General features: G+C 47.8%; 1 protein-coding gene across 10 annotated transcripts in view; it reads right to left on the reverse strand.

The window, feature by feature from the left end:
- The window catches only part of LOC112260765 (apoptotic chromatin condensation inducer in the nucleus), a 29,606-nt gene extending 11,936 nt beyond the window's left edge, over positions 1-17,670 (reverse strand). The window contains exons 1-5 of one of the 10 annotated variants that reach the window (XM_042328879.1): positions 17,227-17,670; positions 15,463-17,139; positions 14,585-14,740; positions 14,396-14,478; positions 5,278-5,335 (exon numbers count right to left, since the gene is read on the reverse strand). In XM_042328879.1, coding sequence (XP_042184813.1) covers positions 5,278-5,335; positions 14,396-14,478; positions 14,585-14,740; positions 15,463-17,139; positions 17,227-17,508 — 2,256 coding nt within the window. In that variant the 5' untranslated portion in view covers positions 17,509-17,670. Of the gene's footprint in view, positions 1-5,277; positions 5,336-14,395; positions 14,479-14,584; positions 14,741-15,462 lie in introns of all 10 variants that reach the window. The other 9 variants (XM_042328878.1, XM_042328882.1, XM_042328880.1 and 6 more) reach the window with 9 other exon arrangements.
- Between the last annotated feature and the right edge of the window lie 101 nt (positions 17,671-17,771).

Genomic DNA, 17,771 nt, shown 5'->3' on the forward strand with positions numbered 1-17,771 from the left:
GTTCCTGCAAGAGGAAGGCATTGATGCTATGGACTGGCCCACCCGTTCCCCAGACCTGAATCCAATTGAACACATATGGGACATCATGTCTCGCTCCATCCACTAACACCACAGACTGTCCAGGAGTTTGCGGATGCTTTAGTCCAGGTCTGGGAGGAGATCCCTCAGGAGACCATCCGCCACCTCATCAGGAGCATGCCCAAGCATTGTAGGGAGGTCATACAGGCACGTGGAGGCCACACACACACTACTGAGCCTCATTTTGACTTGTTTTAAGGACATTACATCAAAGTCGGATCAGCCTGTAGTGTGGTTTTCCACTTTAATTTTGAGTGTGACTCCAAATCCAGACCGCCATGGGTTGATAAATTTGATTTCCATTGATCATTTTTGTGTGATTTTGTTGTCAGCACATTCAACTATGTAAAGAAAAAAGTATTTAATAAGAATATTTCATTCATTCAGATCTAGGATGTGTTATTTTAGTGTTCCCTTTATTTTTTTGAGCAGTATGTATGTATGTATGTATGTATACACACACACACGCACGCACGTATGTATACGCACGCACGCACGCACGTATGTATACGCACGCACGCACGTATGTGTACGCACGCACGCACACGCACGCACATGCACGCACGTGTACGCACGCACGCACGCATGTGTACGCACGCACGCATACGCACGCACGCACGTGTACGCACGCACGCATGTATGTGTACGCACGCACGTATGTGTACGCACGCACGTATGTGTACGCACGCACGCACGTATGTGTACGCACGCACGCATGTGTACGCACGCACGCACGTATGTGTACGCACGCACGCACGTATGTGTACGCACGCACGCACGTATGTGTACGCACGCACGCACGTATGTGTACGCACGCACGCACGTATGTGTACGCACGCACGCACGTGTACGCACGCACGCACGTATGTGTACGCACGCACGCACGTATGTATACGCACGCACGTATGTATGTATACGCACGCATGCACGCGTACACACACGCACGCGTACACACACGCACGCACACGTACACATACGCACGCACACGCACGTACGCACGCACACACCGTGCGTACGCACGCACGCACACACGTACGTATGCACGCACACACACACGCACGTATGCACGCACACACACACGCACGTATGCACGCACACACACGCACGTATGCACACACACACACGTATGCACGCACAGACGCACGTATGCACGCACACACGCACACATGCACGCACACACGCACACGCACGTATGCACGCACACACGCACGTATGCACGCACATGCACGTATGCACGCACACGCACGCACGTATGCACGCACACACACACGCACGTATGCACGCACACACGCACGTATGCACGCACACACGCACGTATGCACGCACACACACACGCACGTATGCACGCACACACACACGCACGTATGCACGCACACGCACGCACACACACGCACGTATGCACGCACACACGTATGTACGCACACACACACACGCACATATGTACGCACGCACGTACGCACGTATGTACGCACGCACGTATGTACGCACGCACACGCACGTATGTACGCACGCACACGCACGTACGTACGCACGTACGCACGCACGCATGTACGCACGCACGTATGTACGCACGCACACGCACGCACGTATGTACGCGCGCACACGCACGTATGTACGCGCGCACACGCACGTATGTACGCGCGCACACGCACGTATGTACGCGCGCACACGCACGTATGTACGCACACACGCACGTATGTACGCACACACGCACGTATGTACGCACACACGCACGTATGTACGCGCACACGCACGTATGTATGCACACGCACGTATGTATGCACACACACACGCACGTATGTATGCACGCGCACGCACGTATGTATGCACGCACACACACGCACGTATGTATGCACGCACACACACACGCACGTATGTATGCACGCACACACACACGCACGTATGTATGCACGCACACACACACGCACGTATGTATGCACGCACACACACACGCACGTATGTATGTATGTATGCACACACACACACACACACGTATGTATGCACGCACACACACACACACACGTATGTATGCACGCACACACACACACACGTATGTATGCACGCACACACACACACACGTATGTATGCACGCACACATGTATGTATGCACACACACACACGTATGTATGCACACACACACACGTATGTATGCACACACACACACACGTATGCATGCACGCACACACACGTATGTATGCACGCACACACACGTATGTATGCACACACACATGTATGCACGCACACACACGTACGTATGCACGCACACACACGTACGTACGCACACACACACACGTACGTACGCACACACACACACACACACGTACGTACGCACGCACACACACACGTACGTACGCACGCACACACGCACGCACACGTACGCACGCACACACACACACGTACGTACGCACGCACACACACACGTACGTACGCACACACACGTACGTACGCACACACACACGTACGCACACACACGTACGCACGCACGTATGCACGCACGTATGCACACACACGTACGTATGCACACGCACGTATGCACGCGCACACGTACGTATGCACGCGCACACGTACGTATGCACGCGCACACGTACGTATGCACGCGCACACGTACGTATGCACGCGCACGTATGCACGCGCACGTATGCACGCGCGCACACGTATGCACGCGCGCACACGTATGCACGCGCACACGTACGTATGCACGCGCACACGTACGTATGCACGCGCACACGTACGTATGCACGCGCACACGTACGTATGCACGCGCACACGTACGTATGCACGCGCACACGTACGTATGCACGCGCACACGTACGTATGCACGGGCACACGTACGTATGCACGCGCACACGTACGTATGCACGCGCACACGTACGTATGCACGCGCACACACGTACGTATGCACGCGCACACACGTACGTATGCACGCGCACACACGTACGTATGCACGCGCACACACGAACGTATGCACGCGCACACACGTACGTATGCACGCACACACACGTACGTATGCACACACACGTACGTATGCACACACACACACACGTACGTATGCACACACACACACGTACGTATGCACACACACACACGTACGTATGCACACACACACACACGTATGCACACACACACACACGTACGTATGCACACACACACACACACGTACGCACACACACACACACGTACGTATGCACACACACACACACGTACGTATGCACACACACACACACACGCATGCACACACACGTACGTATGCACACACACACACACGCACGTATGCACACACACACACACGCACGCATGCACACACACACACACACGTACGCATGCACACACACACACACACACACACGTATGCACACACACACACACGCACGCATGCACACACACACGCACGTATGCACACACACACACACGCACGTATGCACACACACACACGTACGTATGCACACACACACACACGTATGCACACACACACACACGTACGCATGCACACACACACGTACGTATGCACACACACACACGTACGTATGCACACACACACACGCACGCACGCATGCACACACACACACGTACGCATGCACACACACACACGTACGTATGCACACACACGCACGTACGCATGCACACACACGCACGTACGTATGCACACACACGCACGCACGTATGCACACACGCACGTACGCATGCACACACGCACGTACGCACGCACAAACGCACGTACGTACTTACGCACACGCACGTACGCGCGCACGCACGTACTTACGCACACGCACGTACGCGCGCACGTACGCGCACGCACATACGCACGCGCACGCACATACGCACGCGCACGCACGCACGTACGCACGTACGCACACACGCACGTACGTACGCACACGCACGTACGTACGCACACGCACGCACGTACGTACGCACACGCACGCACGCACGTACGCACACGTACGCACACACACGTACGTACGTACGTACGTACGCACACGCACGCACGTACGCACACGCACGTACGCACACGCACGTACGTACGTACGCACACGCACGTACGTACGCACACACACGCACGTACGTACGCACGCACACACACGTACGTACGTACGCACACACACGTACGCACACACACGTACGTACGCACACACACGTACGTACGCACACACACGTACGTACACACACGTACGTACGCACACACACGTACGTACGCACACACACGTACGTACGCACACACACGTACGTACGCACACGCACGTACGTACGCGCACGCACGTACGCACGCACGTACGTACGCACGCGCACGCACGTACGTACGCACACACACGCACGTACGTACGCACACACACGCACGTACGTACGCACACACACGCACGTACGTACGCACACACACGCACGTACGCACACACACGTACGTACGTACGCACACACACGTACGTACGTACGCACACACGTACGTACGTACACACGTACGTACGTACGCACACACACGTACGTACGTACGCACACACACGTACGTACGTACGCACACACACGTACGTACGTACGCACACACACGTACGCACACACACGTACGTACGCACGCACACGTACGTACGCACACACACGTACGTACGCACACACACGTACGTACGCACACACACGTACGTACGCACGCACACGTACGTACGTATGCACACGTACGTACGTATGCACACGTACGTATGTATGCACACACACGTATGTATGCACACACACGTATGTATGCACACACACGTATGTATGCACACACACGTATGTATGCACACACACGTATGTATGCACACACACGTATGTATGCACACACACGTATGTATGCACACACACGTATGTATGCACACACACGTATGTATGCACACACACGTATGTATGCACACACACGTATGTATGCACACACATATATACACACACACATATATATATACACACACACATATATACACACACACATATATACACACACACACACATATATACATATATATGTCAGGGGGATTTAAGCAAAAAGAAAATGAGAGAGGTACACTCAATAGTACCACCTAAAACTATGACCAAAAACAAACACCTCATCTCCAATTCCTCACTGATATGGTTCATTTTGATGGCTGACAACTGGAGTGATGCCTCCTCACTCGTTGGCCAGCGACAGTCCGAGCCCTCTTTTCAGAGTCATGAAATCCCAGTGTTCCTCAGTGGCCTTACCTCCTCACTGCTCTCAGGAGCCTTCTTAGGCTCAGCCATGGCAGCCTCATTCACCTCCCTATGGAGAGAATGAAAATGAGTGATGACAAGATGAAAGGTTAATGAGACAAGAGGATGGGGGGGGTTCTAGTTCATGGCAAAAAGGTATTCAGAAGAGGGTAAAAAATCTAATGCAATATGGGGATAGGATGTACAAGCAATATGGTAGTGTCCTGTCCGAAAAATAATGACCTCCCTAACAGGGTGCTCCATGCAGATTGCTGTAGCAGAGACAAGAAGAGCTGCAATATCTGGTGCAACTACTCCATATCACCAAATAAGGCGGGAATCCCTCATCTGCACATTTGCTTTTTTAGCATTTACTTCCATAAGAGAACAAGCCTCATTGATAAAATATTAGGCGTTTGTTTTGCGCTAAATCAAAACCTAGAACTTGCTCTATTGGAATGTAATCATGCTTCCGTAAAAAAATGAACTTCATGTACGAAATGAGGACTGCTAACAAAATAGACAATAGATAAAAATGTGTATGCTTATGATTGCCATTCGCGCATTCTCTTTCCAATTCATGCAGAGTCTGCAGTCACTTTGAAAAGCAAGGCCCGTTGAAATATCCTATTCAAGCGCAATCCCTTTTCACTTGGTTCATTCATTAATTCCGTCAAGGAGCGGCACAGTACAATGAGAGCGGTGACTGAACGCCCCCATACAACTCCCGTCCACCCACCCACACACCATCATTCAACAGGAGGACTCTTGTGCTTCGCATTAAGAATCTGACAGCGCAAAATGTATCGCTACAAAATTGCAATGGGTTCTAAAAGAGCTGAACGAGAAACAATGTCGCTACAATGCAACACTGCAAACTGAGTGTTGCTTTAAAATCCAAGCACCACGACGAACAATCTCTTCTCTTCCTACCTTATGCTTAACGGCTTTTAATCCCCCCGGACAGCATTTTTACTAAACCTGGTAGAGAGCCAAATATCTCAGCCCGATTAAACCATACAAGGAGACACGCTTTGCAATGAATTAGGCTGCTGGCCGATGCAATGCGTTGTCATCGGTTACAACCAAACCATACACGCAGCACAGCCATATTGAATTGAATGAAAAAGGAGACAGGAAAAAAGGACCCTCATTTTCTCAGTCACACCGGTTTCTAGGCAGTCGCATTAAACGCCTGAAAGGAATTGTATTAACCTGCGATTATTCCGTTGACAACACATTTAATAATAGGGGGTCAAGCACCGCATGTTTTAATGCTATTGTTATTTTCCTGCCGTTTGGTCTACAAATAGAGATGGTAAAACTTGCGAGGTTGACACTTGTATTCTCTGGTATTTTTCAGATTGGCTTTATGGAGTTAAGTGTTTGGAATAGCAAACGTAATAATCAGTATTCTGAATAGACTGCACACAAAAGTTAGCTATATTTTTTATTAAGATAATCATTTTATGTGGAGCATTGGTGGTCTGAAAATGAATTTGAATAAACTGGGTCAAATTGGAAACCTGCAGCTACTAGACAGTTATCACCCTATTTCAAATAATTTTACTTGGCTTGCTTGAATGATGAGCCAAGCAGACAATAACCAACATGACCTTGAGTTGATGGCAATGTTCCTTCTAAACTGCGGGTGGGCTCGCAGTAGCTCAGAGACTGCTGCAAGCAGAGTGCAGAAGAAATAACAGTCCATGGAGAGAAGCACATTAACTCAACTTCCTAGTTTCCCCAGTTAGTTAACACTATCAACTTTTTCCCAGTTTCTGTGGCAATTGTGATCGAATCAACGCAATATTAGCCACTTTCGATGCAACATAGCAAACTATGCAAAATATTTTGTTGTAGCGAGAACGCATCAGAGTAGGATTGTATTGCCCAGGACTCAGCCGTACTCTACACAGACCGGTGCGGCATAACCAATCAGAGCTGCAGTAGGCCTATATGCAAATAGATCTGTGCTATTTATTTTGAAATAGACTGTTTACAGCTGTGGTCGTCAGTAGATGCGCTTGTTTTGAGAACAAAGCAAGAGCTGCATGTAGCCATGTGTGCACATTTTGTTCATATTCTTTGCTAGTTAGTGAGTTATTAGCCCGGTTATAGATCATTTGTAGTCAGCAATAGGGGAGTGATGATTCCTACAAGAGCACAAAGAGTACATTTGTAGACATATTTGAAAAGCAAGTCAAGTAAAGAGCTTTTTTTTTGGTCAAAAGGGTGCAGTGTTGCATTAGCCTATAGCCAGAGGATAGCATAATTTGTCTGATTGTCTAACAATAGTATGGAAATAATAATGCATTTGATTTGTAAAGTGGTTTCTTGCATCAACCACATCATTTTCAGTCAACGCCTTGTCCGAAGGACGAGTGGATAAAACAGGTTAATGTCAAGCCCTGCGTGTTTTTCCCCCCAAAAGTCTCATGGAATGTAGGCCTACAATGAACACCACACATTGGCTGCTACTGTAGGCTGAAAGATAGCTGTTCTATTTCCATGTTAAAAGGTTATGGGATGCACCATATATAGGTATCGGCCGATATTATCTAAAAATGCCAGTATCAGCCAATGTCTAGTTTAATGCCAATGTGCAAAACCGATTTATATAACGTAAGTACATGACGTAATGTCGCCAGGTAAAATTATACAACACAGCATTCCTACGGGCTAGGGTAGGAAGCCTGCTAGCTAGCTAGCCTGCAACTTAACCCCGTTGCCCAAAGCTAACATTATAAGCAGCCAGCTAGCTTCATCTGGCTAGTGAGGCTCGACCAGAACAGGTTGTGTTGTAAAGCTAGCTACAATAAGGATTAGGCACAATAGTGGAATTTGCAGTTTGCCTTCAAAATAAAAGCATGTCATTGACAGTGAAGCAAATAGAATTATGCTATACTTTTATTTTGAAGTCTAACTGCAAAGTCCACTACTGTGGCTAATCCTTATTGTGACAAGCTTCACAGATGGATCTGACCACCATAAATCAAATAATATAACGGTCTTCTAAATTAGGGTTATTTTAGATGATGACACCTAGCTATATAGTTAGCTAGCGAACTATAGCCACTGAAACAGATGTTGTTTTGCTACGTTTTTGGGGAAGAACATTGTTTGCATCCATGAGCTAGCTAGCTTTTTATGACCAGCACTGTAGGTGCGCGAGACAACTTTACCAGCATCATAGCATACATATCGATGAATCGTGGTGACGTATGAAATTCTAGTGCTAGTGTAATCAATGTGTAATAACTACCTAAAAAAAAATGTATGAACGCGTTAAATAATTTTGTGAAGTGCAATCATATTCAGGTCCTGATTGGTCAAATAGTGTTATTTGATGCCTGTCTTTTCTGACACGCAAAGACCCAAACGGCGTCCCATAGAAATCCTGGTTGAGAATGAAACGACTGAACAACGAAACAGCACAGCAAGTAAGTGAAAGAAAAAGGTTTTGATTATGTTTTACTGATAATGGGGACATGCATAAATGGAAACAATAACTTTTTGGTCAGTGTGGTGTGTGTGTGTAACCTTTATTTAACTAGGCAAGTCAGTTAAGAACAAATTCTTATTTACAACGACGGCCTACCCCGGCCAAACCTGGACGACGCTGGGACAATTGTGCGCCACCCTATGGGACTCATACGCAGTCATACGCTGGACCTAGTTTTGTCCCATGGAATAAATGTTGTGGATCTTAATGTTATTCCTCATAATCCTGGACTATCGGACCACCATTTTATTACGTTTGCAATTGCAACAAATAATCTGCTCAGACCCCAACCAAGGAACATCAAAAGTCGTGCTATAAATTCACAGACAACACAAAGATTCCTTGATGCCCTTCCAGACTCCCTCTGCCTACCCAAGGACGCCAGAGGACAAAAATCAGTTAACCACCTAACGGAGGATCTCAATTTAACCTTGCGCAATACCCTAGATGCAGTTGCACCCCTAAAAACTTCTCATAAGAAACTAGCTCCCTGGTACACAGAAAATACCCGAGCTCTGAAGCAAGCTTCCAGAAAATTGGAACGGAAATGGCGCCACACCAAACTGGAAGTCTTCCGACTAGCTTGGAAGGACGGTACCGTGCAGTACCGAAGAGCCCTTACTGCTGCTCGATCATCCTATTTTTCTAACTTAATTGAGGAAAATAAGAACAATCCGAAATTCCTTTTTGATACTGTCGCAAAGCTAACTAAAAAGCAGCATTCCCCAAGAGAGGATGACTTTCACTTTAGCAGTGATAAATTCATGAACTTCTTTGAGGAAAAGATTATGATTATTAGAAAGCAAATTACGGACTCCTCTTTAAACCTGCGTATTCCTCCAAACCTCAGTTGTCCTGAGTCTGCACAACTCTGCCAGGACCTAGGATCAAGAGAGACACTCAAGTGTTTTAGTACTATATCTCTTGACACAATGATGAAAATAATCATGGCCTCTAAACCTTCAAGCTGCATACTGGACCCTATTCCAACTAAACTACTGAAAGAGCTGCTTCCTGTGCTTGGCCCTCCTATGTTGAACATAATAAACGGCTCTCTATCCACTGGATGTGTCCCAAACTCACTAAAAGTGGCAGTAATAAAGCCTCTCTTGAAAAAGCCAAACCTTGACCCAGAAAATATAAAAACTATCGGCCTATATCGAATCTTCCATTCCTCTCAAAAATCTTAGAGAAGGCTGTTGCTCAGCAACTCACTGCCTTCCTGAAGACAAACAATGTATACGAAATGCTTCAGTCTGGTTTTAGACCCCATCATAGCACTGAGACGGCACTTGTGAAGGTGGTAAATGACATTTTAATGGCATCGGACCGAGGCTCTGCATCTGTCCTCGTGCTCCTAGACCTTAGTGCCGCTTTTGATACCATCGATCACCACATCCTTTTGGAGAGATTGGAAACTCAAATTGGTCTACACGGACATGTTCTGGCCTGGTTTAGATCTTATCTGTCGGAAAGATATCAGTTTGTCTCTGTGAATGGTTTGTCCTCTGACAAATCAACTGTAAATTTTGGTGTTCCTCAAGGTTCCGTTTTAGGACCACTATTGTTTTCACTATATATTTTACCTCTTGGGGATGTTATTCGAAAACATAATGTAAACTTTCACTGCTATGCGGATGACACACAGCTGTACATTTCAATGAAACATGGTGAAGCCCCAAAATTGCCCTCGCTAGAAGCATGTGTGTCAGACATAAGGAAGTGGATGGCTGCAAACTTTCTACTATTAAACTCGGACAAAACAGAGATGCTTGTTCTAGGTCCCAAGAAACAAAGAGATCTTCTGTTGAATCTGACAATTAATGGTTGTACAGTCGTCTCAAATAAAACTGTGAAGGACCTCGGCGTTACTCTGGACCCTGATCTCTCTTTTGAAGAACATATCAAGACCATTTCAAGGACATCTTTTTTCCATCTACGTAACATTGCAAAAATCAGAAACTTTCTGTCCAAAAATGATGCAGAAAAATTAATCCATGCTTTTGTTACTTCTAGGTTAGACTACTGCAATGCTCTATTTTCTGGCTACCCGGATAAAGCACTAAATAAACTTCAGTTAGTGCTAAATACGGCTGCTAGAATCCTGACTAGAACCAAAAAATTTGATCATATTACTCCAGTGCTAGCCTCTCTACACTGGCTTCCTGTCAAAGCAAGGGCTGATTTCAAGGTTTTACTGCTAACCTACAAAGCATTACATGGGCTTGCTCCTACCTATCTCTCTGATTTGGTCCTGCCGTACATACCTACACGTACGCTACGGTCACAAGACGCAGGCCTCCTAATTGTCCCTAGAATTTCTAAGCAAACTTTCTCCTATAGGCTCCTATAGGCTTTCTCCTATAGAGCTCCATTTTTATGGAACGGTCTGCCTACCCATGTCAGAGACGCAAACTCTGTCTCAACCTTTAAGTCTTTACTGAAGACTCATCTCTTCAGTGGGTCATACGATTGAGTGTAGTCTGGCCCAGGAGTGGGAAGGTGAACGGAAAGGCTCTGGAGCAACGAACCGCCCTTGCTGTCTTTGCCTGGCCGGTTCCCCTCTTTCCACTGGGATTCTCTGCCTCTAACCCTATTACAGGGGCTGAGTCACTGGCTTACTGGGGCTCTCTCATGCCGTCCCTGGAGGGGGTGCGTCACCTGAGTGGGTTGATTCACTGTTGTGGTCATCCTGTCTGGGTTGGCGCCCCCCCCTTGGGTTGTGCCGTGGCGGAGATCTTTGTGGGCTATACTCAGCCTTGTCTCAGGATGGTAAGTTGGTGGTTGAAGATATCCCTCTAGTGGTGTGGGGGCTGTGCTTTGGCAAAGTGGGTGGGGTTATATCCTTCCTGTTTGGCCCTGTCCGGGGGTGTCCTCGGATGGGGCCACAGTGTCTCCTGACCCCTCCTGTCTCAGCCTCCAGTATTTATGCTGCAGTAGTTTGTGTGTCGGGGGGCTGGGGTCAGTTTGTTATATCTGGAGTACTTCTCCTGTCCTATTCGGTGTCCTGTGTGAATCTAAGTGTGCGTTCTCTAATTCTCTCCTCCTCTCTTTCTTTCTCTCTCTCGGAGGACCTGAGCCCTAGGACCATGCCCCAGGACTACCTGACATGATGACTCCTTGCTGTCCCCAGTCCACCTGGCCATGCTGCTGTTCCAGTTTCAACTGACCTGAGCCCTAGGACCATGCCCCAGGACTACCTGACATGATGACTCCTTGCTGTCCCTAGTCCACCTGGCCATGCTGCTGCTCCAGTTTCAACTTCCACCTGACTGTGCTGCTGCTCCAGTTTCAACTGTTCTGCCTTATTATTATTCAACCATGCTGGTCATTTATGAACATTTGAACATCTTGGCCATGTTCTGTTATAATCTCCACCCGGCACAGCCAGAAGAGGACTGGCCACCCCACATAGCCTGGTTCCTCTCTAGGTTTCTTCCTAGGTTTTGGCCTTTCTAGGGAGTTTTTCCTAGCCACCGTGCTTCTACACCTGCATTGCTTGCTGTTTGGGGTTTTAGGCTGGGTTTCTGTACAGCACTTTGAGATATCAGCTGATGTACGAAGGGCTATATAAATAAATTTGATTTGATTTGACTCCAAATCATGTCCAGATGTGATACAGCCTGGATTCGAATCAGGGACTGTAGTGACGCCTCTTGCACTGAGATGCAGTGCCTTAGACCGATGTGTCCATTTGTGTGTGTTAACTATTTAAACTGTACTAAAATGCTTAAAAGGCCGCAAAAATGGTCAATATCAGGATCAGCTTTTTTTGGCAAGGAAAATATCACGTCGGTATCGGCCAAAAATATAATATTGATGCATCACTCAAGGCAAGGGATGGCTACTTTGAAGAATCTCAAATCTAAATTACATTTGTATATCACTTTTTTGGTTACTACATGATACTACTAACCCTAACCCATATGTGTTATTTCATAGTTTTGATGTCTTCACTATATACACTGCTCAAAAAAATAAAGGGAACACTAAAATAACACATCCTAGATCTGAATGAATGAAATATTCTTATTACTTTTTTCTTTACATAATTGAATGTGCTGACAACAAAATCACACAAAAATGATCAATGGAAATCAAATTTATCAACCCAGGAGGTCTGGATTTGGAGTCACACTCAAAATTAAAGTGGAAAACCACACTACAGGCTGATCCAACTTTGATGTAATGTCCTTAAAACAAGTCAAAATGAGGCTCAGTAGTGTGTGTGGCCTCCACGTGCCTGTATGACCTCCCTACAATGCCTGGGCATGCTCCTGATGAGGTGGCGGATGGTCTCCTGAGGGATCTCCTCCCAAACCTGGACTAAAGCATCCGCCAACTCCTGGACAGTCTGTGGTGCAACGTGGCGTTGGTGGATGGAGCGAGACATGATGTCCCAGATGTGCTCAATTGGATTCAGGTCTGGGGAACGGGCGGGCCAGTCCATAGCATCAATGCCTTCCTCTTGCAGGAACTGCTGACACACTCCAGCCACATGAGGTCTAGCATTGACTTGCATTAGGAGGAACCCAGGGCCAACCGCACCAGCATATGGTCTCACAAGGGGTCTGAGGATCTCATCTTGGTACCTAAATGGCAGTCAGGCTACCTCTGGCGAGCACATGGAGGGCTGTGCGGCCCCCCCAAAAAAAGCCACCCCACACCATGACTGACCCACCGCCAAACCGGTCATGCTGGAGGATGTTGCAGGCAGCAGAATATTCTCCACGGCGTCTTCAGACTGTCACATGTGCTCAGTGTGAACCTGCTTTTATCTGTGAAGAGCACAGGGCGCCAGTGGCGAATTTGCCAATCTTGGTGTATTCTGGCAAATGCCAAACGTCCTGCACGGTGTTGGGCTGTAAGCACAACCCCCACCTGTGGACGTCGGGCCCTCATACCACCCTCATGGAGTCTGTTTCTGACCGTTTGAGCAGAAACATGCACATTTGTGGCCTGCTGGAGGTCATTTTGCAGGGCTCTGGCAGTGCTCATCCTTGCACAAAGGCGGAGGTAGCGGTCCTGCTGCTGGGTTGTTGCCCTCCTACGGCCTCCTCCACATCTCCTGATGTACTGGCCTGTCTCCTGGTAGCGCCTCCATGCTCTGGACACTACGCTGACAGACACAGCAAACCTTCTTGCCACAGCTCGCATTGATGTGCCATCCTGGATGAGCTGCACTACCTGAGCCACTTGTGTGGGTTGTAGACTCCGTCTCATGCTACCACTAGGGTGAAAGCACCGCCAGCATTCAAAAGTGACCAAAACATCAGCCAGGAAGCATAGGAACTGAGAAGTGGTGTGTGGTTATCACCTGCAGAACCACTCCTTTATTGGGGGTGTCTTGCTAATTGCCTATAATTTCTACCTGTTTTCTATTCTATTTGCACAACAGCATGTGAAAATCAGTGTTGCTTCCTAAGTGGACAGTTTGATTTCACAGAAGTGTGATTGACTTGGAGTTACATTGTGTTGTTTAAGTGGTCCCTTTATTTTTTTGAGCAGTTATATATTATATATATATATATATATATATATATATATATATATATATATATATGAATAGGTGTGTCCAAACTTTTGACTGCTACTGTGTCTTTTGCACCAATTCTATAAACTCACCTTTTAGTGTCTGTCTTTACCTCCTCTCCCTCGCTGTCCTTCTGCCCATTGTCTTCTCCTGCATGCATTCCAAGGAAAGGTTTCTGATGGTCATGACGAGGGTGGTGTCAGAGGAGAAGAACCATAAAATAAAATATATTTAGGAGATTTGTAGAGAATAAAGAGACTACAGTTTGAATCTCTGCTGACCTTCCTGTGTCTGGCTCCATCAATGTTTATGTCCTCTTCCTCCTCCCCAGATACTCGCTTTTTATGCTGTGGGGCTTTTGGGGCCTCAGTTGGATCCTCAGGTTGACTAACCGTTTCCGTATCCTGGGATATGGTGTTTGTCTGAGGTTTCTCAGGCTAAGGGAGAACGAGAACAAGTAAATGAATTGTATATTGTGCAGAATATCAAGACATGAGCAGCTGAGTCACAGTTGTAAGTATACATCTGTCATTTAGGCAACTTATGGTTAAAATAAGAATGATGGGTGTTTGTGTTATGCCATCATTACGTCTCAGCTTGTCTTTTTTTTTTGCCCCCTTTTCTCCCCAATTTTGTGCTATTGAGTAAGCAATGCAAAGACAAAAAAACAGTACATGACAATGGACTTGATCATCTTTTAATATTTCATCATTGTTTTGCTGCAAGTTGTTTCATGTTTATTGTGTGATTTACACGTACATCATGTAGGCTTAAAGAGTCCAGCAAGAGCACACCTAGACCTGTACTTATATACACACACACACAGAAAACCCCTTTGCCTCCATCTGTTACTACTAGAGCGAAACATGTTATTCATAAATCAGAAGCATTCCTGAAACATCGAACATCTGGATTTGATCACTTCGACAAGGTTACTTTGAACATGAATGAAATAACAGCTTCTAATCTCCAATGGCCATTGATTGTCACTGCTTGGGTGGTCTTGTAAAATCTAGGCCCTGACAAAATGAAAAACAAAAACAACCTAAAGAAAATCCAAGTACTAGGCTACATGGTTAATGAACATTACTATTCTCATATTGCTGTTGGATCATCATTTCATTGATTGAGAGAGAAAGAACACATATAGACCACTCACCCTTCTACCACTGGGAGTGGTGTGTGTTTTTCCCTGGGATGATGATGAACCAGACGAACCTGAGGACGACGACCCAGAGTCAGAATCTGAGGAGTCATTCGACGAGGAAGACAGTCTTCCCAGCTTTTCTTCTTTCTTTTGACTTCTCTCCCTTCCTTTTTCTACCTTGCCTTCCACTGGTTGGGGTGAGGGAGGTAGCACAGCTCCCGCTGGACCTGAGGGGGCGTTTGCTTCTCTGGCCATCTCTCCCACCGCCTGTTTGTCTGTCTCCTCTCTATGTGCTTGGACATGCTCCTCTGAGACCAGGCTCTTACCCTTTTCTTCTTCAGGACTCTTGCCCAGTGTGGCAATCACTGGGGTCTCCCTCTCTGGCCCTGTCGTCCCCAACGTGTCTGCTCCAGAAACAGGGACCTCCTGACTTGCAGGCTTCTTTGGTGCTGCTTGCCAAGCAGCAGGCTGGGCCCCCTGCTGAGTACCTTCCTGGTCTGGTTCCCCAGGTTTGATGGGGGACTGGAGAGCTAAGGACTGAGGATGGGGGCTTTCAGAGAATGTACGGGGCCTCTTGATGACCCCGGATGCAGAAGACTGGGATAGAACTATGGGGTCTCTCAAGAAACGGAACTTCTTGAAGGAGGACTGGGGTGACAGAGACGTTGCTAGAGATTGTGACAGGGGCGTCCCAGATTCAGCTGGCCGGTTGTCTCTTAATGTTTTTTGGGGTAGGGATGGCACTTTGGGCTCCCCACCCTCCTCTGTTGCCACCATCTTACCTGCTCCTGTGGAGAGGGGAGGAGTAGGGAGGGGGGTAAGACCAAACTCACGACTACGCTTCCATGGAGGAAGATGACTCTCCCTCTCCATTTTCTCTCTCTGCAAGGACTTGTCCTGTTCCAAAGCTCTCTCCTTCTCTCTGTGCAAGGCCTTCTCCTGTTCCAAAGCTCTCTCCTTCTCCTCTTTCTCTCTGTGCAAGGCCTTCTCCTGTTCCAAAGCTCTCTCCCTCTCCACTTTCTCTCTGTGCAAGGCCTTCTCCTGTTCCAAAGCTCTCTCCCTCTCCTCTTGCTCTCTGTGCAAGGCCTTCTCCTGTTCCAAAGCTCTCTCCCTCTCCAAGGCCTTCTCCTGTTCCAAAGCTCTCTCCTCCTCCTCTTTCTCTCTCTGCAAGGCCTTCTCCTGTTCCAAAGCTCTCTCCTTCTCCTCTTTCTCTCTGTGCAAGGCCTTCTCCTGTTCCAAAGCTCTCTCCTTTTCCTCTTTCTCTCTGTGCAAGGCCTTCTCCTGTTCCAAAGCGCTCTCCTTCTCCTCTTTCTCTCTGTGCAAGGCCTTCTCCTGTTCCAAAGCTCTCTCCTTCTCCTCTTTCTCTCTGTGCAAGGCCTTCTCCTGTTCCAAAGCTCTCTCATTCTCCTCTTTCTCTCTGTGCAAGGCCTTCTCCTGTTCCAAAGCTCTCTCCTTCTCCTCTTTCTCTCTGTGCAAGGCCTTCTCCTGTTCCAAAGCTCTCTCCTTCTCCTCTTTCTCTCTCTGCAAGGCCTTCTCCTGTTCCAAAGCTCTCTCCTTCTCCTCTTTCTCTCTGTGCAAGGCCTTCTCCTGTTCCAAAGCTCTCTCCTTCCCCTCTTTCTCTCTCTGCAAGGCCTTCTCCTGTTCCAAAGCTCTCTCCTTCTCCTCTTTCTCTCTGTGCAAGGCCTTCTCCTGTTCCAAAGCTCTCTCCCTCTCCAAGGCCTTCTCCTGTTCCAAAGCTCTCTCCTTCTCCTCTTTCTCTCTGTGCAAGGCCTTCTCCTGTTCCAAAGCTCTCTCCTTCTCCTCTTTCTCTCTCTGCAAGGCCTTCCCCTGTTCCAAAGCTCTCTCCCTCTCCTCTTTCTCTCTCTGCAAGGCCTTCTCCTGTTCTAAGGCTCTCTCCCTCTCCTCTTTCTCTCTCTGCAAGGCCTTCTCCTGTTCTAAGGCTCTCTCCCTCTCCCCTCTTTCATTCTCCATGGTTCTTTCTTTCTCAAGGGCTATCTCCCTTTCAATTCTTTCTTGCTCCAAAGCCCTCACCTTCTCCTCCCTCTCTTTCTCCTTCATCTCCCGTTCCAAAGCTTTCTGCCGCTCTAGCTCCAAAACCTTTACCCTCTCCTCGCCCTCTCTCTCCAAAGCCTTCTCCTCCTCCCCCTCTCTCTCCAAAGCCTTCTCCTCCTCCCCCTCTCTCTCCAAAGCCTTCTCCTCCTCCCGCTCTCTCTCCAAAGCCTTCTCCTCCTCCCCCTCTCTCTCCAAAGCCTTCTCCTCCTCCTCCTCCCCCTCTCTCCAAAGCCTTCTCCTCCTCCCTCTCTCTCTCCAAAGCCTTCTCC

This window comes from Oncorhynchus tshawytscha, linkage group LG10 (assembly GCF_018296145.1).
Source record: "Oncorhynchus tshawytscha isolate Ot180627B linkage group LG10, Otsh_v2.0, whole genome shotgun sequence".
Classification (NCBI taxonomy): domain Eukaryota; kingdom Metazoa; phylum Chordata; class Actinopteri; order Salmoniformes; family Salmonidae; genus Oncorhynchus; species Oncorhynchus tshawytscha.